Genomic DNA, 27613 nt, shown 5'->3' on the forward strand with positions numbered 1-27613 from the left:
AATCTCTCTTGATCGTGGAATTGTGCCTATCATTGAATGGAATGACAAAGACAACATACACCAAGTGTTTATTCCCAGTGCTATCCTTATATTACAATGTAGAGATTCGTGGTCTTTGTTATTACATTTGTGTTCCTTTTAAACGATCAAATTTTGTGTCTTGGCATGGAGTCATGCAGAGTCACTATAGTGGATAATTGTGTATCGAAGATTATTTGAACATTAAAAGTCCTGTCTATCAGGCACAAGGGTTACTTTGCAATTTTTATTAAGAAATATAGATGATTACATATTTATGTAAATCACAGACACAGAGATCGTCTTTATTTGATTAACCAAGCCTGTTATGAAGCCTTTATGTTAATAACTGTGCTACTGTTACTTTTAAATGGCCCTGCACCCATAATTCTTCCCTGGGGCCCCCCAATGATGCTAGTCCTGCACTCAAGTGTTATGGTCACCTGTAATCCATGAGGCCATCTCATCTCACTGAGCCTGCCGATCCCCCTATGGCAGCACCAGCTCTGTCTGTTTTGACCACAGCCCTATGCCGTGGCACCCAAATCCTGCCACTGTCTGCCTCAACCATGTCTTCATGCTGTCCACCAGCTTTGACAGCAGTCATTGTACTGACACTGACATTCAGACAGTGTTGCCATCAGCAAGCCCACAAGATCCAATTTAAAGGGCCATTTCTCTGGAATTTTGTTACTTCTGTAACAAGTTCTGTGTGTCCATTCTACACTTGACTTTCACAAATATAAAAACAAAATTAATCAATTTAAACAATTATCACAAATGATTTGTAAACCATGCCCCTTTTAAACAATTTGCTATCATTCAATCTCCCCAATATTTCCAAGGCCCCATGCTGCCATAAATGTCGGCAAAACTTTCAATGGGAGTCATTTAAATTTGCATTCAATTTTACACTGCCGTTTGTGCAAACTGCAACACCAAGGAGGAGTTACCCGAATAGTGCCACACTTGGTGGAATTGGAAACAGGTGTGCAAGCAGAACGTGATACGTTTTGTAGTGAGATGGGGTATACATAGACCGAGCAGAGCCCTCTCATGTCAGTCCGACAGGGTCACTGTTGCGCCTAGTGTAGTCGGTGCAGATCTGTCACACAAGTTGAAAACAATATAGTGAGTGCCAGTATGCCTTGTTGACGTCATGTGAGCGAGTTTGAATGGGGGCAGAATGATCGGTCTCTGGGAAAGGGGTTGACACACCGTGACATTTTGGCTCACACAGGGCATGCTGCTACGACAGTGATGCATGTGTGGAAGCAGTGGATAGAGGAAGGTCATATGCAACGATGAGTGGGAACTGGACCATGGAACACGACCACAGCACAGGATGACCATCATCTCGTCCGCATGGCCATTACGGACCATACAGCTTCACCCACAGTGTTGGCTCGTTGCTGGAGCACTGCAACGGGTGTGAAGTTGTCTGCATCGACGGTTTGTTGCCGTCTGCTGCAGGTTGGACTGGTTGCACGCATGCCATTACGTCGGCTTCCATTGTCCAGAAACCACAAGCTCCTCTGACTGCAATGGTCACGTGAACACCATCACTGAGGTGCTGAGGGGCAACATCTAATCTTTTCGGATGAGTCCCGCTTCAACGTGTCCTACAGTGACTGCCTCATAGTGTCCGGCGATACCGTGGTGAGCGAAACCTGGAGGGCTGCACTTTGGAGTGGCATAGTGGACAAACACCAGGTGTGGTGGTTTGGGGTGCCATTGGTTACAACAACTGATCTCGCCTCGTACGTATTGTGGACACTTTGAACAGCAACCAGTACCTAACAGAGGCTGTGGAGCCTAAGGTACTCCCCCTGCTTCAGGCACCTCCACAAGCCACATTTCAACAGGACAAAGCCTGGTCACATACTGCGAGGAATGACAGGTCTTAGAAGAGCAACGGGTACCACTGTTTTTTCCCTGGCCTGCACGTTCGCCAGACGTGTCGCCCATCGAACATGTCTGGGGTATGGTTGGTCGGCACCAAGTGCATCACAGTCCCCCGGTAATTGATGTCACGATTTGTGGGCTCAGATACAAATTGTGTGGAGGGAAATCCCTCTGGAACGTATTCAGAACCTTATTCATTCAATGCCACTGTGTATAGTAGCTCTAACTGCAGCACATGACACACTGAATAGTAGGGATCATAGGACGTGTACAGATTTGGAAAGTTTGTCTTGTTACTTGTCATGTACTTAACATGTGGTATTAAATTAATTGAATGCATGTCTTTCCTTCAAGGTGTTGCAATTTCCATAAATAGTAATGTATAATTTGAAAATCATTTTTTGGATATGTCAAACAACTCCCATGGAGAGAGAAGGAAATGGTATGGTGAGCAGTGTTATTGAGAGGAAAAATGGGTTTTTCACATTTTACATTTTAATTGTCTTTCATATGACAGGCAGTACTGCCTCTTCGGTAAAACAGTGGCTGAGCCAGGGTCAGTGTAGTACCGGATATGGTGGCTGAGCCGGGGTCAGTGTAGTACCGGATGTTTTGCGTAATACCCATACTCAGTCCACGTGAAGATCATTCCATAGTAGTACTGCTGATAGAGGGACGCCCACTGAAGCGCACCAATAGGAGGGCTAAGGGGCAGTCACATGGAGTGTGCTGGATGGGTTTGTGAGTGCATGCTGGTATTCAGAATGTCCTCTTGCCTGCCAGCTCAGTCTGTGACCAGATGTGTCCATTTGTTCCTCCCTTTGGGGGCGCAATGCCTCTAGTTATCTGTTGCAGCCTCCTGATGCTGTAGTGAGTGAGTTTAGTGTAGTCCTTAGGTGTAGGCTTTTGGAGAAATAAAACCTCCACTGGTCACTGTAATCAATCTTTTCTTTCAAAGGTTTTCTCCCAACACCCTGCTTCCCACTCATTTTCCCATCCTGACCATGTCCAGCATGTACAGTATAATTTTCAAGATCTTGTGCAGAAACTGAATGCTGTTATCTTCACTACAAGAACAATCTTCATACTCTTTGACAAAGTACGGAGGCTTCTTTACTTCACTCTTACCTCACATGGAACCATATTTTGGGGCAATTCTGTGCACTCACCAAGAATATTCTTAAGCTAGGAAATTCCAGACTGGCAGATCTGTGGTTTGTGAACTTCATGTATGCCTGAATTCAAGCGGTGCCATCCCTGCAAATATATTCCATTGTGGGATTTGTTTAAGAACTGAATTGTTAAGAGAAATTGCAACATTCATTCAGTGAACACTAGATGAAAAAAACTATGCGCACTTTGATAACAGTTCCTTAACACAATGACTCCACAAGACCACTGGCGGCCTTGCCGTGAAACAACCATCATTCTACATGCAGCAGTCAACATGTTAAGCACTGTACAGAAAGGTGCTACTATTCAGCTGGTTTCCAGGCCTCAAATAGAACAAAAAAGAAAATGGAGTGAAACACCCAATCTTCAAATGTAAGTCTAAAGGTTTTCTTGTGGCACACTCCTATTCTGTACAGGAATTCCTTCGGCTGTTGAGAACATATCTCTGTAATGTGTTATTTATTCACATACTCTCATGTTTTGTTAATTCTTTAGTTACTTTTGTTTACAAGTTCCCTAACCAGCATTCTGCTAACTACTCTGTGACTTGTTCCATGACCAAATAGCTTTGGCCCACATGCTCCCATGAAATGTGCAGTGTACATGGTTTGGAGGGACTTTCATCCTTCAGAACATTACATCTTATAACTTTCCAAATTTTCTATTTCTTCTGAAGGAATTTTTAGTTACTAATTAAACATTCATTCCCATCCCAGGAACCATTATCATTCATTTTTACTATCTACTCATGTACAGTTTTCCAATCTGGCAGAAACAACTTTAAGAAATGTAAAATTGATCATTGGAACATTTATTTTGCAGGAGCATTACATAAAATATTAAACAAAATACATATTTATACATATATAAATACAATCTAATGCAATGTAATAACTGAGAAATAAAAGAAAAATCAGCCTTTATATAATGCAACTTGCCTCAGAGATTAAAATTTGTAACAATTCCATAATGTATCACCTATATTTCATCACATTAAAGCCAGGACACTCATGTACTCTGTTATTTACGTTCTATTTACCCATATGCAATGGAAGTTAAGTCTGGCCCTTAAAGTCTACTTTGAGTATTTTCACAAGTAAATGCAATTAAGTATGACATATCTACCACCTTATGCATACTTTTTAATGCCTACTGCTCAAAGCTGACAAACTTGTTTTAAAATATTATATAGCCAAGAAACTGGAGATCGAAGAAAGATAAAGATGCTCAAGAATTATTTTCCGTGGTTAATAATAATTAGCCATTTTCTGTATACATCCTAAATATTTTGAAGGTATTTTCTGCATGCAATACAAGTAAATATGTCTCAGAATTTTATAAATGACAGCTGTACACAGAATTCAGTATCTCTAAGATGATAAAACTTAAAAGCTACTGAAAAGTACACAAACTTTATTCTATAATGGTACTGTAAGAGAAAGATAAATGCACAGTGAAAACTCCCTTACAGTGTGATTATTCTCTTTCCACTCCAGATACCATTTAAGGACTAACATTTTGTGAATTACAGATGTAATACCTCATTTAAATAACACTTGGACAGAGGCATACAAAATATCCATATTCAAATGTAGAACAGTGCTCACATTTTAAGTGCTTCTTAGAATAATTCAGTATTGGCATTTCATATACATTATGGACATGAGAGTGAACAGTGGCTCCCCCAATTCATAAAATTTTACAAATGAAACTATTTGTAAATTACAAATGCAGCTGGGGACAGTAATTTATGCCAGCTTGTCAGTTTCAGTATCTTAATAACTGCAATAAGGGGTATTTCTGAAAACAGTGAAGTGGAAATAACAATATTGTGATAGATATTCTCATTACTTTCTTCAGTAACAGGAATTACTTCAGTTGCAACTACATTTTTGAACGACATACTTCATACTTTTCTTTTAATAAAGCAGCAGTGGAGGTTGCAGCTTCTTCTTTTGACCTGTGATATTGTAGAGCCTAAGCCACGTTGCTAACTGTTAAATTATCAATGTTTATTTTAACTACTCAATGCCAAAGGAAAACTTTTGTCAGCGGCCCTGACATGGTCATGTAGCAAGTATCACATTTATAAGAAACTTAAGTTCCTAAATTTCTTTTCCTCTCGCAACCACACTAACACAAAATTAAAAATCAGAAATATTGAAGTAGTTTTTAATGTAAAATTTCACATATGCTTCAAAGGAAGGAAACTAAGTCACATTTCAATCTGCTTTCTGAATACTGGGTAGGTGTCAAAAAGAAAGTTTCAGTTACAAATGTCTGTGTACATCCACAGGAACCAATCCAATAACATGTAAAACTGTTAGTTTGAAGAATATGGATACTTCATCATCCTTCACCATAGCTCAACAATGACTGTCTTTGTATCTATTCACATGAGTATGAGGTGGAGCACTTAAAATACATTAAAATGAAATTTTACTGATCTTTTATGGCAAGTTCACTGCTTTTATTGCACTGAATCTCTATCAGCTTATTGCATTATCTAGCACCATGCCACGTAAGTGGGCACTGCAGCACCTGTGAAATAGCTAACAAAGTCTGCACAGTTTGCCTATACAGTTTACATTTACTTCTATGTAAAGAAATAAAAAAACAGGATACAGGGTACACAACACCACAAAACTGCTTCCTACACCAGAAGTAATTCACAGTATTAGCAATAAGATAAATACTAATGGTAACATTTACATAAAGATTTAAATTCCATATATTTCCCCGCATGCTTCCCATTCAGATTTTAACATCAACACTTTTATCTATAATAGTGTTCTATTATAAAGGGAACAGTACGAAAGAGAGATTGGTAATATGTGTAAAAAGAAAAAAAAATCCTTCAATACAGTGAGCAGTTATGAAATAACAGCAAAAAATTAACTAACCTCCAGTTCATTTTCTCGAATATATTCATATGCTGCTCAACATATACTTTTAAAAACAAAGATGATGTAACTTACCAAACGAAAGCGTTGGTAAGTTACATCATCTTTGTTTTTTGATATATTTTTCCCTTGTGGAATGTTTCCCTCTATTATATTCAATATATACTTTTTAATTCTATTTAAAAATACACAAATTGTGTGTACATTTTGTTTCTGAGCAGACCATACTAAAAATGTTTCAATTAAGGACAGCCTTTTAATCTACACAGAGTTGTGATTCTACTGTTTCTATTATGTACACGCAACTACACCGTGTTGCTCCTGTACTAATTTAGTGAACAACTGAGAATTGTGTGTTTTTTCTTTCCATACAGACAGATTGCACTTGTGAGCACGTTCTTTTACTTTTTTTTACTTGGAAATATTTGCGGTCCCAATAAGTAAATGGGAAACATACAAGACATGCTATTCAGCTAGTACAGTCACTTATACCCATTATAAAACACATTGATTTCTAATAACCACAGCAGCATAGGTGTTTAGAAGCTAATAACAATTGGTAACAGACATACAATCAGCCTTCAAAGTAAAACCTACATAACTTTCTTTTAAAAAATGAAAGACATGCTTATTTTCTAAGAATATGCTTACCATAAGAAAACTAGCTCCTCATTGTGTAAGACATTTATCAACTGATCTGATTGAAAGAGAAGGCATATCTGAGACAAAGACAAGAAATTATGGAAGTCAGAAGCATGTGAAAATACTTTCAATCAACTGTCAGATCAATTCATAGTGTGTTGATACAAGTTGCAGAATCCTCATGGAAGACCTTAGGCAAGGTACTTCCTGATACAATCAGCATGAGCTCCATTAAAATGCCCCTTCTTTTCACCTGTTGCACACTGAGGCAACATCATATTTTGAATTTATCTTCACAAAATAAAATTAAAAAATGGTAATGTAAGACAAATGCCATTAAACATTTTTAAAGTAACTCAACAAGGTTTTCCACTTCATGTTTGATTTTTGATACTGATAAGGCAATACAGTGCTTCCATTTAACACTGCTCACACCACCCAACAAATCCATGAAGTGAAACAGAAGGCACCTTCAGGGAGTTGTAATTACCCTGGCGTACATAAGAATTGAACTCACTGAATATTAATTGTCAGATTGTTAGGCATTATACATATTTTGGGTGTATGACTTTAAAATAAGATGATGAACTCACAAATAAAAACTTTAACTTATACTCTTCAGCTGATAAATTATTGAATCTCCAAATATGTGAAGTGTCAACAAGATACAAATTTGATGTGTTGATATCAGAATAATATTAATATAAGCACTTAACCACCTTCAATAGCGAAAGTGAAGTATATAAATTCAAAAATATCTTTCCTCTTCACAGACAACATTACTGAAGCAAGTAAGAAAAACTTGAATACTGTTATGTTTGTAAGACTTCCAGTGCAAAGCAACATTTATAAAATATACTTACAATTTATAAAGTATTGCACATTTTGTCAGAATGAAGCAGAAAAATACAGATCAAATTATATGTACTGTATGCGTAGAATCAGAATTTAAAATCTAGAACTGAACGAAGTTTTAACAAAAAGAAGTCATGTAAAATATGTAAATTCTGAAACAATGAACTGTCTGTCAAAAAATGTAAATGCATGGTATAATTCAACAAAAATCTTTAAAGCTTCATTGTTTTGACTCTCGAGATTCTCTGCTTCCTCTTCCACTGCCTCCCCTGTATCTTCTGTTCTCTCCACTTTCGTCTTTACCACCCCTATAATAATGGACATTCCCATTTGAGTTATAGTGCACATTACGGCGATGGTTGTTTCCATTGCTGTTAGAATACGAATAGCCGCTAGAGGCACTACTGCGAAGATTTGGAAGTGTAGGAACTGGACGCCCAACTACATGTGTCTCCTTCTCCAATCTGCCCGCACCAGCAGGTCCATATCGATGAGAAACATACTCCGCCCTTAAAAAAAAGAAAGAACAGAATATTTTAGTGACTGCAAATGAAGTGCAGTTAATACATTATGATGTCTGTACTTATGGTACATATACAGGTTTCTCTTCCGTTTACATGTTTTCACATCACATATTAGAAAGGTAATGGCAAATTAGTACTAACCCATTCCTGTGTGGCTGCGTGTTCTGACCGTGATGCCAATAGTTCTGAGAGTGAAGCGGTGGGAATCGCTGTGACTGTGTTTGCTGGTGCTGAGAGCGATGATGATTGGCTCCTCCACCTCTATGCGAGTTAGCTGTGGCACCAAGGTGTCGGTTGATGGCTCCACTGCCACCCACCGATTTGCTCAAGTTTGATTTTATGGTGGCAAGCTGGCAATAAGTGAAACAGACCTACTATAGAAATGAATAATATACTTATAAAATTCTGTACCTTGCAAACAACAGTTATATTAATAAGGGGGCAGGAAGTGGGTGGGTGAGTGGAGGAAGGACACTTTGTTTTCAGCATAGCACAAAAGAACATTTGTGGAATATACATTTTTTACATTTGTCTCACAGTTACAAACAACTCAAACTTCTAAAAACATAGTTTTGCCACAGTAGTAAAATAGGATACCTACAACAGCAATGTTAAGAAACTGAAAAAGCAGTTATAACTACTATATCTTCTCACATTCTTCAATACCTGAAATCAATCATTTAATGCAAATTATAATATCTGGACATTTTAATGCTGATACTTAAAGAAGTTCCTATGATGTGAAACTTATATTAAAATATGATCATAACACAATCTTGAGAATTAATCCAAGTTACTCTTTGACATTGCTTTCTAAGTTTTTTTGAATATTTCAATATTGAAATTTTAATAGCAAAAAAAATTCCTAGCCTTTCACTAGAATGGGCATTACATAACTCACATTTTTCTTTTATCCCTCTTTCCAAGAACATTATTATTATTATTATTATTATTATTATTATTATTATTCTTTATGGTGGAGGGCACTAAACAGCTAGGTCATCAGTGCCCTTGCATTAATGTTATATCGAAGAAGATTTTCATAATCTATGGAAGAAGATCAATAAACTGAAAATCCCACCACAGGAAACGTAAAGCAACACCAGGAAGGTGAGTTCAGAAAAGCCCGTAATAAAACCCCAGTGAGACATAGCGGGATAACCAAACGAAATCATTGAGAAAATACCTGTACCTGTAAAGATGCTGTCAAGAAAGGGACAAATAAGCGTGGCTGGATGATGACTTAGAAATAATACGTGACCCAGCCACTCTGTGACACATTAAGAGTGCACACCAAGTATTTTGGGAAGGATTCCGGACACCGCACAAAATTTTAAGACACGAACAATACTCGCTTTGTTATCAGTTAAAATAGAGGGAAGATCCCGTGGGAGACCCAGTTCAACCCTCATGTCGTCATACAGAACACACTTGGTTAAAAGATGTCGCACTGATAGCTGTGTCCCACGTCTCTGACATACTGGGGGCTACTCCTGACGTAAGAGGAAGCTGTGTGTCAGTGGGCAGTGTCCCACTCTATGCTGAGTGGGGGCTACTCCTGACGTAAGAGGAAGCTGTGTGTCAGTGGGCAGTGTCCCACTCTATGCTGAGTAGGGGCTACTTCTTCACACCGTCGCAGCGGGAGGAGGTGATCCATGATCACACTGAAGTTTTGATGGAACGTAGTTTATTGTTCCTCACTTCCAGCCACTGGGACTCCCACCAACATATGGCCTTCCTGGTCACAAATGAAGTGACATCCTGCAGACGGACTGAACAGCTGGCAGGAGGAGGAAGGGAGCAAGCCTCCTTAGCAGCAGTATCACCAAGTTCGTTTCCCTGGATGCCTGTGTGCCCTGGAACCCAGCAAAAAATGATTTCTTTGTTTTGCTAGTAGGCAAGTAGGAGAGCATCCTGCACTTGTTGCACCACCCAATCTGGTGGGTACATCTGTACAACAGCGAGAAGGGCACTTTGAGAATTGGAGCAGATGATAAATTTTTTGTCATGCCGCCATGCACCATTGCACTAAGGATAGAGCAAACAATTCTGTGTAATAAACTGAAAACTGCTCTGGGAGCCCTATCCTGAGGACAGTGTCAGGGAACACGACAGAACAACTGAAAACATCTCCCTGTTTAGAATCATCCATGTAGACGGTAATAAAATCTGAGTGCTACATACAATTTCATTAAATTCAGTTTTAAAAACATGGTCTGGAGTACAATGCTTCTAGTAAGCAGTCAGTTCTAAAAGCAATCTGGGCGCTAGTAGTAGCCAGGGGGGATGCCCTACTCCACCCTTGGCTTTGGATCTTAATGCCCCCGACCTGTAATAATTCAAGGCTCTACCTTGCATGGATCCCAAATGGCTTGTGGTCGATGATTGAACAGCCGTTCCAGTGGCAGCTGAACAACGTAACTGGATGCTGGTGATGTAGGAACGGACAAAGCCCTATATGCTTGGCATACCATGATAAGACGTCGAATAGACAGTGGAGGCTCACCAGCCTCTGCACACACAGTAACAACCAGGCTCATGCGATAGGTCCCTGTAGACAGCCTAATACCCTAGCAGTGAACTGCATCCAGCATTTTAAGGTATGAAGGCCTTGCTGACCCATAAATCTGGCATTCGAATTCAAGGCAGGGTCGCACAAGGGCCTTATCAAGTTAGAGCAGACATGCTCTGTCGGCTACCTATGACTAACACATTTAAGGATGTGTAAGGCCTTGAGACATCTCAGTTTTAATTCTTTAAGGTGTGGTAACCATGTTAACTTTTCATCTAACGTAAGACCCAGATACTTCACCTTTTCCTTAAAAGTGAGATCGGTGTCCCCCGTTTTAAAACGGGCAAATTAAACAGAGCAGGAATGATTAAAAGCAACACAAACTGTTTTCTCTAATGAGAATTTAAAACCTGTGGTGCGAGACCATTCCTCCAACCGTCTGATCGTCAGTTGCAATTGCCGAGTAGCTGTGGCGAGGCTGGAGGATGCGCAGAAAATGGAGAAGTCTTCCACAAATAAGGAACATAGTACTGGATGTCACACTGTGGTTGTAATACTACTGATTGCGATGGCAAAAGCCATGACACTTAAAACACTCCCTTGAGGGACACCATTCTCCTGCTTAAAAGGGTCAGATAAGACTTTCCCAACCCTGTATCTAAAATATCTGTCCGAGAAAAAGGACCGTATGAAGGTCGATAGACGTCCACATTATCCCCACTGATGGAGCTGCGACAAAATATTATGCCTCCAGGTAGTATAGTAGGCCTTTACCAAATCGAAGAAAACACTGATAAGGTATTGCTTATGAAGAAAAGCTTCTTGAATTGCAGCTTCGAGCAGGGTCAGGTTATCTGAAGTGGAGTGATACCTCCTGAACCCACACTGGGAGGGACTGAGTAGGGACCTGGTTTCCAGAACCCACACTAGGTGCTGAATGACCATACACTCCAGTGTCTTTCCTATGCAGCCTGTCAGGCTAATACTACGATAACTGCCAGGGTCTGTCCAATCCTTTCCCGGTTTTAAAATTGGGATTAAAATAGATTCCTTCCATGAGTTGGGACAGTCGCCAGTTATCCAAATTTTATTGAAGAGCTGAAGGAGGACTTCCTTCACTTGTCGATCCAACTGTTGTAACAAGCTGTAGGTTATCACAAAAATACGCATCATTCCACGAAGATGATAATCTTCCCATGAAGACAGAAGATCAAAAGTATCACTCTGAAACACGGGGTAAACAACAGCACTGAAAGTTTTGAAAGCAACATATTGTGATATCTCTGACAGTGGAATATGAGAACATACAAATCATAATATGTATTACCTAATAAACTGACTTTTCTGATCTTGACCCACTCCTTTTTGTGAGGCTATGAGCAAAGTTTTCTGTACGAAATAATCTCTTCTACTGTTCTACTGAAGAGAATATCCCAGTCACCAGTGGCATCATATGGACACCACAAAGACTGAGATCATAATGACAAAACTGTGTTCAATAATGTTGTACCCAACTGAAACTGTCACTTTGAATGAATGTTGTGAATGTCACCCTTTTATAAATTGTGCAGAAATATAAAATTATTACAAAAATATGTCTATTTAGACTTGTCATCAGCAAAACGCAGGTAAATTAAAAATTTTCAAATTTTTACTTCTAACTTTTAATTTCGTCAGTCACTTACTGTCCTGGGTTCCTAATTCCCAACTGAAGCATTTGCCCTCTTCTATCATCCCTGAAAGTCCGTATCGTCATCAAGAGATTATTACAATTAGCAAAGTTTTAATGAAGCCAACAACTTCGAGTGTGTGTGTGTGTGTGTGTGTGTGTGTGTGTGTGTGTGTGTGTGTGTGTGGAGAGGGGAGGACACAGTGCACTAACGTGGGCAATGCTCTTTGCTCTTATCAACTGGCCGAATGAGCTACCCAGGCGTGACTCACAGCTTCACTTCTGTCAGTACCTCACTCCTACCTCTCAACTCCAATCATGGTAGGCCATGCCTGGATAGCTGTCAGGAAGTTGTATTCCAGCTGTTATGTTGGTTCTCAAATAACAGTCCATTTGATGAGGTTCTTCACACTACTGACTGGCATGGTGTAGGTAGAGGTCCGTATGTGTAACACAAATTTTTCAGAGACAACAGCCAAATATATGAATGAGATGGCTGTGAAATCAAACAGCCATGAAATCAATGGAGGGCTAAGATATTGTGGAGCTCTAAAAGCAGAAAGCCTAATGATATTCAGTCAGAAAGGAGCTTCATTTACCAGTGAGAGGGTGACAGACAAATACAACAGAGTAGAAGGCATTATAATTTTTGAATAAAGTAAAAACAAATTAATGGGAAGATTTGGTAGTCATTACCACTTGCAAACCATTTTGAATCCATTTAGAAAAAAGATATCAATCCTCAAAATGAATACACAAAACAAGAAGAAATGTAAATGAGAGAAAGCAGAGAAATAAAGAGGTTACCAAATCATTTGCACCAAAACATTATGTCACTAAACACAGATATGGAAGAAATAAAGGAATTTGTGACATAACTCTGCAAACTCATGTAAAGCAGATGAATGGCAATGTTACGGTTACAGCAATTTATGTTGAGAACAGGTGCTGTATGTTTACTTTTTCAATTCTAGATAGATTCTGAGACAATAATGTTTGTTCTCTTTCAAGTTTTTTGACTGCAGTGATGCAACAGCATGATTGAAAGTGGGTTCTTTACACATCTGGTATCTTGTCGGATAATTTATCTTGCCTTGTCCATATGTCTTAGAATTTCTACTTCACAATAAACAAAGCACGAGTCAAAACCACAAAAACCTTTAAAAATATATTATGGATATTTTTAATTATGCTACAATGCTTACAATTATTATTAAAAGGAACATTCATTCATAAATCTGTACATGCTAATCAGAAAGCCACTAACACATTCAAGACATTATATCGCAGGCATTTTACGCAATGAAATAATACCTCGCGGCGTTGGTCCTCATTCTCACGACGTAATTTTCTAATAAGCTTCTCTGCTTCTTCTAGTTTCAGAATTAAATCCGGATCTGCAGCAGTTGTTTCTGCTTTGTTTCCTAAGGGCTTAGCACTAGATTCAACTTGATTCTGTGCATCTAGTTTTGTGTTACATTGAGTTCTATTATCTGTAGTATCAGTTTCTTCATTTTCTTTTTCATTGTCCTTGGTCTTTCTGAAATAAGATTTTATTAAGTGATACAACAGCTCCACCAGGGTATAAAATGTACACTCATATAAAACCAGACAAAACATTAAAAATTTAAGGTGATACACTCTGTTGTAAATAAAGCTCAAATATCCGAGTTCTTCAATGAGTTCTTCATAAATGTAGGAAAATCTGATTTAGATGTAGCAAATTATGAGCAGAAAGTAAATAGTTTGCAAGGCAATATCAGTGAATGTCTTAAAAATTGAACACAGTCTCAACAAAAGTTTTTAAAATTGTCATACTGCCCCCCCCCCCCCCCCCAAAAAAAAAGAAGAAGAAGAAGAAGAAGAAGAAGAAGAGGAAGGAGGAGGACTCAGTAGCTATTACAAAATAATAGCTCACCCCCTCTCTCATAATAAACGAATTGTTTGAGGAAGGTTACTTCTGTAATCTTTTAAAATATACAGAAGTAAAACCATTATTTAAAAAAGATCAAAAGATCATATGGGAAATTATCACTGTTTTTATACTCCCAGTCATATCAAAAATATTTGAAAAAATTGCTACTTTACAGATTCAAAGCTTCATCACATAGTACAATGAGTTTACTGAAAACATTATTTCATTGTTTGATAGGAAAACTGAAGTTGCAAGGAATTCTGCAATCTTATAAAAGCATCTGTATCATTAAACCATGCTCTGCTGCTTTTCAGGCTCAACAGATATGAAACAAGGGACATGGCTTTGAAATGGCGTGAATCATCTGTGATGGAAAAGAAACAAAGGGTAATAATTGCATCAAATTGAGAAGATTACTTCACAGAGTGGAAAACTGTGTCAAGCTGTTCCTCAAGGCTCAATCCTTGGGTCAATTTTATTCCTGTTTTATAGACACGACTTTCCTCTCAATATAAATACACACATCAAAAAAAAGTTTTGCATCACCCTGGTTCCCAGAACTCCTGAAGATAGACGTTGACTGTGGATATTGTATCACAGACACAGTCCCTTTGACTGTTCAGAGGTGTCACTAAACCCAACCAAAGATGTAAACAATCACGCATGAGCAGTGCCTATGAGACAGAGGGCTCAAACAGCCGACCAATTCCAGTCATTCCACCAGGAAGGAGGTACACGGCTCGTGCTACCTATGGATTATGGCTCTGAGGAACCCTGACAGCAATGCCACCAGGTTGAATAATGCTCTTCGTGCAGCCACAGGACATCGTGTTATGACTCAAACTGTTCACTCCTGACATCCACGGAGAGGTCCATCTTTGCAACCATGACACCGTGCAGTGCGCCCAACAACATGCCGAATGGACTGCTCAGGATTGGCATCACATTCTCTTCACCAATGAGTGTTGCACATGTCTTCAACCAGACAATCGTCAGAGACATGTTTGGAGGCAACCCAGTCAGGCTGAATGCTTTTATAATAAACAAGTATATCTTTCAACACCACCTTTGACACTACACTGTATAATTAATCTGCGGTTTCCGATACTTTTGCGATGTCTCCATTGACAGACACTATTTAATTCACAATATTGTAAAAATTCTGATAATATTTCACAGCACAGAACACTCCAGGCGCAGTGAAATTAAGGAATGAATTGGCACTGTAGCAGCCCCTGTTCGATTAGTTCCAAGCACGCCTTGACACTTCATGACCTGTTTATACAGGGTGCCCGTAAAGAAAGTATACATTTTGCAGAAAACGTACATGTGGATTATTTCTGTTACAGGTACCATGAAGAGACATCACAATGTTAACAATTGCAAAAAGAATCACAATTATGGAACATCGTTTACGTGGTGAAACCTATGCTGGGGTCCGGAGACTGTTTGAGAGAAAGTATAGGAAGGATGCCCTATAAGACTTGGCATTCAGATGCTCATCAACAAATTCCGGCGTACAGGATCTGCAGCTGATGAGAGATGTGCTGGGGGACCACCAGTCAGCCCACAATCTGTACAGTATGTGAGGGAAGCTATCAAAAGAAGTCCAACGGCATCTATCTGCCAGCTGAGTCGTGAGCTATCCATGCTGAAATCCAGTGCGGAAAGTGCTTCACTACACCCTTAAAGAGATGGCATATTATATACAGGTGCTTCACCAGCTAGAGGGTGAAGACCATGTGGCATGAGCAGCTATCTGTCATGATCTTTTGGAGGCTGTAGCCAAGGAGGACCTGATGAATCATGTTATGTGTCGTCAAAAAACACAATTGCTGGATCTGGGCAGAGGAGCAACCCCATGAAGGCACTGAGTGGCAAAGGGATTCTCCCAAAGTCAGTGTGGCTTGGTCTCATGAAAGATAGTATCTATGTGCCATTTATGTTTGCTGAAAAGACAATTACCAGAGCAACCTACCTGGATATGCTGCAGTTGTTCTTGGAGCCACAGTTGAAACAGGATGGTACCCTTGCCTCTGTCATATATCAACAAGATGGAGCAGCACCCCGCTATGCAAACATTGTCTGGGATAACAAAATAAAATCAAGCCTGCAGGTAGGACTGAACCCGGATCGGCTGTATGACACTCTAGCACACTATTGACTGAGCTATTTCACCTGTATGCTGGAATGCTACAACTGACAGTATATGAGATGCATATGAGCTATGCTTACAATTTAAGAGCCCCTTTTTCTCTGAATTTTCTGGATAGTGTGCTTTAAGACTTCTACGAGCGGACACCATTGAGGTGTACTATTAAGCTGCGAAGTCTCATCTCGAACTGAATTTGCGAGATTGGAAAGTCCCCTCGTTAGAAATTTCAATTTAAATGCACATATAGAATAACTAGCAAATAAATTAAACAACCTTGCATTTGCAATGGAAATTTTAGCCAGTGTTATTCATATAGACACCAAGAAAGTTGCATAGTATAGCTATTTTTAAGCAAATATTAGGAATGGCATAATTTTTTGGGGAAACTCAGGAAACGTTATACAAATCTTAAAGCTGCAAAAACGAATCTTTCATAACGTGCAGTGCACAGCCAAGGGTATTGAGTCAACCATTATTTAAAGACCCAAAAGCATTAACTGTCCCCTCCCTACACATCTTTGAGGTGATTCTTTTCGTACGTAACAGAGCTAATCTATTCATAAAAAATCATTTTGAACACTCTTACAACACAAGAATTACATAATACTTTATGCTCACCTCACATCACTTAAAATTGTATGTTTAGGCTCCTCAATATATAGCCAGGAGAAAGTACAACAAAACAGAAGGGTGGGGGGTGGGTGGGGGGGGGGGGGCATAATAAATATGAAGCTAAATATTCCAAAAAGCAAGTTACACAATTTTCTAGTTGACAGATGCTACAAGTAATTGAAGATTTCATGAACAATGAAGTGATACTTTGAGCTGGATCCTTAAAAATAAAAAAAATTAAAATTATGTTAGTTACAGTGGATTCAAATTCTGAAACAGTGTTAGAGAGAATCTTGTATAAACTCCTCAGCAAGTAATATTGTAAATTTGACAAAATTTTAAATTAGTAAACTGTAACCCTGACATGTCTCCTGCACATCAGTGTCAGACTTATGTTCTGAAATTCTGTAAGCCGCGAGATGAATAAAATACATTTCACCTATTAATGCAAACCTGCAGATAAGAGAATTAGCAATAGCAAGAAACATGATATACATAGGCAGAATGGCAAGAAAAGTATCATTCATTTATTCACAAAGTAATGCATAGGAATCTATGTTCAGCAGGAATAAACCACTGGTCACTGTAAATCCGATACATCATTTTTTTCATAAAATCTTTAGTAGTATGCCTTTTTTAAAAATTATTTTGAGACATTTGCATATTACTCTTTTATTCTGACATCTGACAATCTTTAAACACATAGAACAGAGATTACTGTCTAATAACACATTTATTCATACTGTCAATGAGATATGTGATGTGTGTGCTTTGCCACTCCTGGTTTGGGATAGAATGACCTGCGAAGGATTCGATCAAGGCCACACTTGATTGAAAACTTTTTAAAATAGCACGTGCTTCTTCCTGCTCACTTAACTATAAGAGGGGCTGCTAGGCACATTGCTTTCAGTTATTCCTAAATAATACAGATGTCACCAGGAGCACTTTGCCTGCAGTTGTCAGACTTCATGATTAATTTTGCTCTGTTGTTATCTCAAGTTTTCTTTCCTTTGAATATGTTTGAAATGTGTCCATTGAGACTAGAGATAGAACAGTGGATAGCGAACGTCATATGTTCAATACAACGAGGACTGTGAAATATTCTGTTCTAGAGAGAGACAATAAACCAATGGTTTGCTGTCTAGAATGAAGTTATTTCTGTTCTTAAGGAATACAGTATTCGTCACCACTAGGAGAAAACATATGGCACACAGTTTGATAAAAAAGAACATTTTAATTACAGCTGAAGAACTGCTTTCTGACAAAACTCAACAATGTAAAGCAGTTACACTTTCAGCAAATACAGTGATGTGTTGTATTGGAGATAATGTTTGTACCTTTGCCAAATTGTTACAAGAAAAATCATCTATATTTGCTTGGTACTCAACAGTCGTGGTCAAATCTACAGAGATCTCTGATACTGCCCACGTCTTGTTATTTTTTAGAGGTATTAACACAGACTTCAAAGTTACTGAAGAACTAACAGAGACGATTACCTTGCTGGGTACAGACGAGCACAGAAATAGTGTGCCAAATGTGCAGGTTATGTTTGAAGATTACACTCGGAATTTGAAGCCAGTGGTGTTACCAAACACTTGAAAATACACTGCACTGATTATCAATTAGAAAGCACTTTGTGCACAGTAAGTGGATATGTTCTATGTTGTTGTTGTGGTCTTCAGTCCTGAGACTGGTTTGATGCAGCTCTCCATGCTACTCTATCCTGTGCAAGCTTCTTCATCTCCCAGTACCTACTGCAACCTACATCCTTCTGAATCTGCTTAGTGTATTCATCTCTTGGTATCCCTCTACGATTTTTACCCTCCACGGTGCCCTCCAATGCCAAATTTGTGATCCCTCGATGCCTCAAAACATGTCCTACCAACCGATCCCTTCTTCTAGTCAAGTTGTGCCACAAACTTCTCTTCTCACCAATCCTAATCAATACCTCCTCATTAGTTACATGATCTACCCACCTTATCTTCAGCATTCTTCTGTAGCACCACATTTCGAAAGCTTCTATTCTCTTCTTGTCCAAACTAGTTATCGTCCATGTTTCACTTCCATACATGGCTACACTCCATACAAATACTTTCAGAAACAACTTCCTGACACTTAAATCTATACTCGATGTTAACAAATTTCTCTTCTTCAGAAACGCTTTCCTTGCCATTGCCAGTCTACATTTTATATCCTCTCTACTTCGACCATCATCGGTTATTTTACTCCCTAAATAGCAAAACTCCTTTACTACTTTAAGTGTTTCATTTCCTAATCTAATTCCCTCAGCATCACCTGACTTAATTTGACTACATTCCATTATCCTCGTTTTGCTTTTGTTGATGTTCATCTTATATCCTCCTTTCAAGACACTGTCCATTCCGTTCAACTGCTCTTCCAAGTCCTTTGCTGTCTCTGGCGAATGTCATCGGCGAACCTCAAAGTTTTTATTTCTTCTCCATGAATTTTAATACCTACTCCGAATTTTTCTTTTGTTTCCTTTACTGCTTGCTCAATATACAGATTGAATAACATCGGGGAAAGGCTACAACCCTGTCTCACTCCTTTCCCAACCACTGCTTCCCTTTCATGCCCCTCGACTCTTATAACTGCCATTTGGTTTCTGTACAAATTGTAAATAGCCTTTCGCTCCCTGTATTTTACCCCTGCCACCTTCAGAATTTGAAAGAGAGTATTCCAGTTAACATTGTCAAAAGCTTTCTCTAAGTCTACAAATGCTAGAAACATAGAATAGCCTTTTCTTAATCTTTCTTCTAAGATAAGTCGTAAGGTCAGTATTGCCTCACGTGTTCCAACATTTCTACGGAATCCAAACTGATCTTCCCCGAGGTCAGCTTCTACCAGTTTTTCCATTCGTCTGTAAAGAATTCGCGTTAGTATTTTGCAGCTGTGACTTATTAAACTAATAGTTCGGTAATTTTCACATCTGTCAACACCTGCTTTCTTTGGGATTGGAATTATTATATTCTTCTTGAAGTCTGAGGGTATTTCGCCTGTCTCATATATCGTGCTCACCAGATGGTAGAGTTTTGTCATGACTGGCTCTCCCGAGGCCATCAGTAGTTCTAATGGAATGTTGTCTACTACGGGGGCCTTGTTTCGACTCAGGTCCTTCAGTGCTCTGTCAAACTCTTCACGCAGTATCATATCTCCCATTTCATCTTCATCTACATCCTCTTCCATTTCCATAATATTGTCCTCAAGTACATCGCCCTTGTATAAACCCTCTATATACTCCTTCCACCTTTCTGCCTTCCCTTCTTTGCTTAGCACTGGGTTGCCATCTGAGCTCTTGATATTGATACAAGTCGTTCTCTTCTCTCCAAAGGTCTCTTTAATTTTCCTGTAGGCAGTATCTATCTTACCCCGAGTGAGACAAGCCTCTACATCCTTACATTTGTCCTCTAGCCATCCCTGCTTAGCTATGTTCTATGTGATGAAGCTCAAATCAGAATCTGAAGCCAGTGGTGTTTATAATGGAGCAGTATCTCGAGGATCTTTGTTCAACAGTATCTTACAATACCAACCCTACTTAACAAAATTATCTATTCCATTTATTTTTCAACTGCTTCTTCAAAAGTTGCAAATCAGATGTACAATAAGGAAGCTTATAGGATCGATGGATTTTATGATAACAATTATTTATAATGTCATCCTTTTTGATGTTTTATGTAATTTTTGGGAACCAATTTTTATCTTTGATTGCAAAGAAGTTAATTATCAGGTAATTCCATTTGTTTCTTTCATATGCAGTTAGCATGTATCAATAGTTGGTACAGAGATTCCATTTCAAAATTATGTTCAAAAATATATATAATTATATATTCCTATACTTTTTTGCATTCTGAGTAATTTTCTAGGTAAACATTAATGTAAGCACACAGAAAAAACTTATTTGTTGGATTTGGAAAGACACAGACATTAATACTGTAAAATTGTGTCGCTGGTACTTTGCACAAAAGAGCTGTGCTATCTTTGTATAGTTTTTTATGTAACAGAGTCTTTGTTCATCTCTTGAGAAGAATAGTTGAGCCTAGTCTTGTCAATGTTATGGAGTGGCGTTACTTTTTTTCCTTCTTTTTTTTTTTAGGAGATTACTGTGAATGTCATTTTTACCTAATTCTACAATTATTAATGAAACATGGAATTGAAACACAATGCAACTTCATACATTTGGGATTAGTGAAAACGTGAAGGCAATTGTCAGAAATATTGGATCTGGAAATAAACTATGATGTCTCTAAACTGTGAATTAATATGTACGCAGACACTTTACAAATCCAGACCACAAGAGCAATCCTGTAAGATCATAAGGTATATTGATACTACAAGCTGAGCCACAGATACTTTAAAAAATCATGATAAGTATTTAATTGTTTTTCGTTAATGCAAAAACATTTTTGAAATCGATATTTTACAATGATGTTTCCCATCGCATTCTGTTCAGCATTTACAAATCAGATAATTCTCATAAAAAATACAAGGTTTCATTTACAACATTCTAATATATTCTTGTTGACAGATCAGAGGGAACAGTATTGTTAAGTGTGGGGGGTCTCACGCCAGGATCCTTTGTTGTTGCAAATTAGTTTCACTGCATTTTGAACAAAGTAATTTGCTCTAAAATGTCATTTAAAAATGATTACTGATACACATTATTGTTGTTGTGGTCTTCAGTCCTGAGACTGGTTTGATGCAGCTCTCCATGCTACTCTATCCTGTGCAAGCTTCTTCATCTCTGAGTAACTACAGCAACCTACATCCTTCTGAATCTTCTTACTGTATTCATCTCTTGGTCTCCCTCTACGACTTTTACCCTCCACGCTTCCCTCCAATACTAAATTGGTGATCCCTTGATGCCTCAGAGCGTGTCCTACCAACTGATCCATTCTTTTAGTCAGGTTGTGCCACAAATTCCTCTTCTCCCCAATTCTATTGAGTACCTCCTCAATAGTTACATGAACTACCCATCTAATCTGCAGCATTCCTCTGTAGCACCACATTTTGAAAGCTTATTGTCTGTACAAATTGTAAATAGCCTTTCACCCCCTGTGTTTTACTCCTGCCACCTTCAGAATTTGAAAGAGGGTATTCCAGTCAACACCGTCGAAAGCTTCCTCTAAGTCTACAAATGCTAGAAACGTACGTTTGCCTTTCCTTAATCTTTCTTCTAAGACATGTCACATGGACAGTATTGCCTTGTGTGTTGCAACATTCCTACAGAATCCAAACTGATCTTCCTCGAGATCGGCTTCTACCAGTTTTTCCATTCATCTGTAAAGAATTTGTGTTAGTATTTTGCAGCCATGGCTTATTAACTAATAGTTCAGTAATTTTCACACCTGATAACACCTGCTGTTTTTGGGATTGGAATTATTATATTCTTGCTGAAGTCTGAGGGTATTTCACCAATCCCCTACATCTTGCTCACCAGACTAGAGTTTTGTCATGGCTGGCTCTACCAAGGCTATCAGTGGTTCTAATGGAATATTGTCTACTCCCGGGGCCTGTTTTTTGACTTAGGTCTTTCAGTTCTCTGTCAAATTCTTCACACGGTATCATATCTTCCATTTCATCATCATCATCTACGTCCATTTCCATAATATTGTCCTCAAGTACATCGCCCTTGTATAGACCCTCTATATACTCCTTACACCTTTCTGCTTTCCCTTCTTTGCGTAAGACTGGTTTTCCATCTGAGCTCTTGATATTCACACAGGTGGTTCTCTTTTCTCCGAAGGTCTCTTTAATTTTCCTGTAGGCAGTAGCTATCTTACTCCTATTGATATATGCCTCTACATCCTTACATTTGTCCTCTAGCAATCCTTGCTTAGCCATTTTGCACTTCCTGTTGATCTCATTTGAGACATTTGTTTCCTTCTTGCCTGCTTCATTTACTGCATTTCTATATTTTCTCCTTTCATCAATTAAATTCAATATCCCTTCTGCTACTCAAGGATTTCTACCAGCCCTCATCTATTTAACTGCTTGATCCTCTGCTGCCTTTGCTATTTCATCGCTCAAAGCTACCTATTCCTTCTTCTACTATATAGCTGTCCCCTGTATTTGCCATCTTGCCCTTATCAACAACCTCTGGTTCTTTCAGTTTATCGAAGTCCCATCTCCTTAAAGTCCTTCTTTTTTGCAGTTTCTTCAGTTTTAATCTTCAGTTCATAACCAATACATTGTGGTCAGACCCCACATCTGCCCCTAGAAATGTCTTACAATTTAAAACCTAGTTCCTAAATCTCTGTCTTACCATTATAAAATCTATCTGAAATCACTCAGTGTTTCTACGCCTCTTCCACGTATACAAGTGCAAGCTTTTTTCGTGAGTTGTTAACAAAGTGTTAACTATGATTAACTTACGCTCTGCACGAATATCTACCAGGTGGCTTCCTCCTTCATTCCTTACCCCCAGTCCATATTCACCTACTGCTTTTTCCTCTCTTCCTTTCCCTACTATCGAATTCCAGTCCATCATGACTATTAATTTTTCATCTCCCTTAACTATCTGAATAATTTTCTTTTAATCACATCATATATTTCTTCAAGATGGCATAAAAACTTTTACTACTGTGGTAGGTGTGGGCTTTGTACCTATCTTGGCTACAGTAATGTGTTCACTATGCTGTTTGTAGTAGCTTATCCGCACTCCTATTTTTTTTTATTCATTACTAAATCTACTCCTGCATGCCTCCTATTTGATTTTGTATTTATAACTCTGTATTCACCTGACCAGAAGTCTTGTTCCTCCTGCCACCGAACTTCACTAATTCACACTATATCTAACTTTAACCTATCCATTTCCCTTTTTAAATTTTCTGACATTCCACACTCCGATCCATAGAACGGAGTTTTCTTTCTCCTTACAATGACATCCACCTGAGTAGTTCCTGCCCGGAGATCCGAATGGGAGACTATCTTACCTCCGGAATATTTTACCCAAGAGGACACCATAATCATTTAACCATACAGTAAAGCAGCATGCCCTTGGCAAAAATTACAGCTGCAGTTCCCCCTGGCTTTCAGCCATTTGCAATACCAACAGAGCAAGGGCGTTTTGGTTGATGTTAAAAGGCCAGGTCAGTCAATCATCCTGATTGTTGCCCCTTGCAACTACTGAAAAGGCTACTGCCCCTCTTCAGGAACCACGTGTTTGTCTGGCCTCTCAACAGCTACACCTCCATTGTGGTTGCACCTACAGTACAGCTATGTGTATCGCTGAGGTACGCAAGCCTCCCCAGCAACCGCAAGGTCAATGGTTCATGGGGAGGGGGGTACTGACCACATTAAAGATACAGATTCTGAGAACAGAGTACAGAGATGTACATGAGGGCAAAAACTTAAGTTTGTTTATGATAATTTTACACCAGAAGTAAGTATGAAACCTTGCTACTTACTTTTGTTCTTCAATGATTCCACATAAATATGAATTCTGTGCCTTTGAATCACTTAATGCTGCTTTCAGTTCTGTAACTTCCTTCTCCAACATTTCAACCTGTAGAGGTACTGTATTGACTTGTTTTGGACTCAGGATGATCTGAAAATAAAATTCCACATATTTTGGCTTGATACACTATGTTATTTAGTACAAGTCTAAACAAATGCAACAGTGTTTAATAATAATTTATGTGTAAAATGGTAAAGAATGAATGGCCAAACAATTTTTGCTCCTTGCACTTGACCTCCTCTCTAAGAAGTGACTAAAGTTTACCAATTTCATTCATTGCATATGGATTGGTAATCTGTCAACAAACTGGTTTACACATGAAAACTGTGTATCTGATCATTGTTGATAGTAAGGCACTTAAGCTTAATTAGTGACTGCAAGAGGAACAGTCTGGATGACTGGCTGGCTTGGCATTTTAAGTTTAATTGTGGTGATGTTATGCTGGTAGTGCAAACAGCTGCAAGCAAAGGAACGTTACAGGATGACATGCAACTCTGCTGCATGATTTAATGACAACAGCTTTCTATTGTATTAAATATTACACAATACCCATTTGGATCAGACCTCTGGGCATTGGACTACTCAGGATGATGACACAAGGAAAAACAAATCAGGGGTTTTACACATCAGAGTGTGGCCCTTAACTGTGTAGGTAGATTAGAAAATTTAAGTCTTAAGCAAGAGAGAGACAAAACCAACACATACTAAAGCAGTAACAGTTTATATATCTTCTAGCTACACAGCTGTGAATGCATGTACAATGAGAATAGAAATTATTCAATAGTTAAGGAAGACAAAAATTTAATTGAGATAAAATTTAATTTTGATGGAAAAATGGAATCCGATAGTAATGAGGGATAGAGCTCTAGAGCAAGGAAGGAGTACGAGGTGGACAGGTTGGATAGTTTTGCTACATAGCGTTGTGTATGCTGCTGAAGTTTCTGAAGGGCAATTGTTTCAGTCTAGGAGATAGGGTGCAGGAATCTAGGATTGCAGAGCAGGAGAATTTTACAGCTGAATATTGAATTTAATATTTAATGATGAATATTGAATTTAATTGAAGAAAGGAGAAAATATAAAACGAACGGGCAAAGGATAATACAGATGTCTACACTACGATACTGATGAAGAGTCCAGAACAGGAATGGATAAACCATAAATGCAAAGCTGTAGAAGCATGCAAAGACTGTAGCAAAGATAAATGCCACATAAAAGAAAGTTATTAAAATCTTTGGATTAAAGATAAGCAGTATGAATACTGGAAGCTCAGGAGGCAAGTCAGAATGAAGCAAAGAAAGAGGGACTGGAAAGGAAATGATATACATAGAAGGGCTACACAAAGAAAAGAAATGAAACAGTACTAATGAAAGGGATGATGGGGTTGGAGGTATGATGTGAGAAAAATTTTACAGCGCACTGAAATACCTATGTTGAATGAAGGCACCTGGCATAGATGAGAGCCCTAATGTGATACTGAAGTACATGGAAGAACATATTATGACAAAACTGATCTAGTCTGATATGCAAGCTGTAAGAGACAAAAAATACCCTCGGATTTCAATAAGAATGTAATAATTCCAGATCCAAAGAAAATAAGTACCAACACATTTATTGAACTTGCTGACAAACTCTCGCCTCATAAGAAACAGACTATAATAGTAGGCGAAGTGAACACAGACTCCTTAATTACAGTACAAATTATCTTAGATATAGTGATACATTACAGTCCTATAATTACACCCACGTGAAGTCAACACCAACAAGAATAACACGTGACTCTCTCACATGTATTGACCATGTTATTACAAACTTAAGACATGAAGACCTTGTAGTTAGAACTGTTTAGAATCACATTTCAGATCATAGGGCACTAGTCCTAGAGCTTCTTACAGACAAAGAAATAGTATCTGGTGGGGACCTATTTACCTTTGAAAGAAAGCTTGACTATCATATATTAAAGGAAACCCTGGCACATGTAAACTGGCATCAGGTAGGCCTATTTGAAATATAAGATATCAATGAAAAGTGGGACAGATTTTATACAACATTAACCCATTGTCTTAATCAAATGTGCCCAGTGGTCAAAATACTAAAGAAAACTGACAGTTCCAGGAATCAAACTTCCCCCTAACATGATAAAATTAAAGGAAGATATGAAGGACTTGTATATTCTTTTTAGAGACACCAAACTGCAGTACTTCGAATCTAAATACAAAGCCTGTAGAAAAACGTACAGGGAAGCACTTAAGACATTAAAAGAACAGATGTATGCTGAACAGATGAGGCAATCTAGTAATGGTACAAAAACGATGTGGAGTATAGTAAATAAGGAAAGAGGAGGGAGTGGCAATGCAGTGTGCAATAACATAATAATAAGTGACAATGAAAATTTGCTGAGTAACCCCAGGGAAGTATGTGAGAGACACATAGACCAGTTTAGTAAGATGAGTAGGGAGGATGTGATCGAGTCACCAGAGGTGCTAAATCCCAGTAATGGCAGTAATTCATTCTTCTTGAGGGGTGTTACAGAATTGGAAATACTGAAAACCATTTCCAACTTAAAAACAAATACATCCAGTGGCTAGGATGACATTTCAGCAAAATTTCTGAAAGAATGTAGTAATGAATTAATAAAGCAACTACAACATTTAAAAAACGGCTCTTTCAGTAAGGGGTCATTTCCTGACCAGTTAAAAGTCACTGAAATAAGACCGGTGCATAAAAAGGGGAAAACTACAGATATACAAAATTATAGGTCTATTTCATTGACATCAGTACTTAGTAAGCTGTTGGAAAGGCTACTGCTTGATCAACTTGAATCATTTTTCTGTAAGTACAATGTATTAAAAAAACTGTCAACATGGTTTCAGGAAGGGCCGGTCTACAATAACGGCTGTAGCTACATTTTCCAAGGCTTATGACTCTGTAAATAATTCTGTTCCTCTGCATAAATTAGAAACTTGTGGAGTCAGAGGAGTAGCATTAGATTTGTGAAGATCCTACCTTGCTGGCAGGAGACAATGTGTAAAGCTGTATTATACAACTGGGAGACATACACAAACAGTAAAATCATCTTATTGAATTCTTAACTGTGGAGTCCCTCAGGGAAGCATTATCTGGCATTTTTTTGTTTATTATGTACATCAATGATATAATAATTCCACAAAATTTAAACCTAGTAAATTACGCTGATGATACCTCCTTCACAAGTTGGGGCTCTACAAAACAGTTAGCAGTGCAAAATAATGCAGAGAAC

At 38.4% G+C, this 27613-nt stretch overlaps 1 protein-coding gene across 2 annotated transcripts in view; it reads right to left on the reverse strand.

Moving 5' to 3' along the window:
- Positions 1 to 3886: 3886 nt before the first annotated feature.
- The window catches only part of LOC126418905 (uncharacterized), an 82956-nt gene continuing 59229 nt past the window's right edge, over positions 3887 to 27613 (reverse strand). For both annotated transcript variants that reach the window (XM_050085927.1, XM_050085935.1), the window contains 4 exons: positions 24308 to 24447; positions 13516 to 13741; positions 8162 to 8370; positions 3887 to 8005 (listed from right to left, as the gene is read on the reverse strand). In XM_050085927.1, the coding sequence (XP_049941884.1) occupies positions 7717 to 8005; positions 8162 to 8370; positions 13516 to 13741; positions 24308 to 24447 (864 nt within the window). In that variant the 3' untranslated portion in view covers positions 3887 to 7716. The remainder of the gene's footprint in view (positions 8006 to 8161; positions 8371 to 13515; positions 13742 to 24307; positions 24448 to 27613) is intronic.

Source organism: Schistocerca serialis, chromosome 1, assembly GCF_023864345.2.
Source record: "Schistocerca serialis cubense isolate TAMUIC-IGC-003099 chromosome 1, iqSchSeri2.2, whole genome shotgun sequence".
NCBI classification, from domain to species: Eukaryota; Metazoa; Arthropoda; class Insecta; order Orthoptera; family Acrididae; genus Schistocerca; species Schistocerca serialis.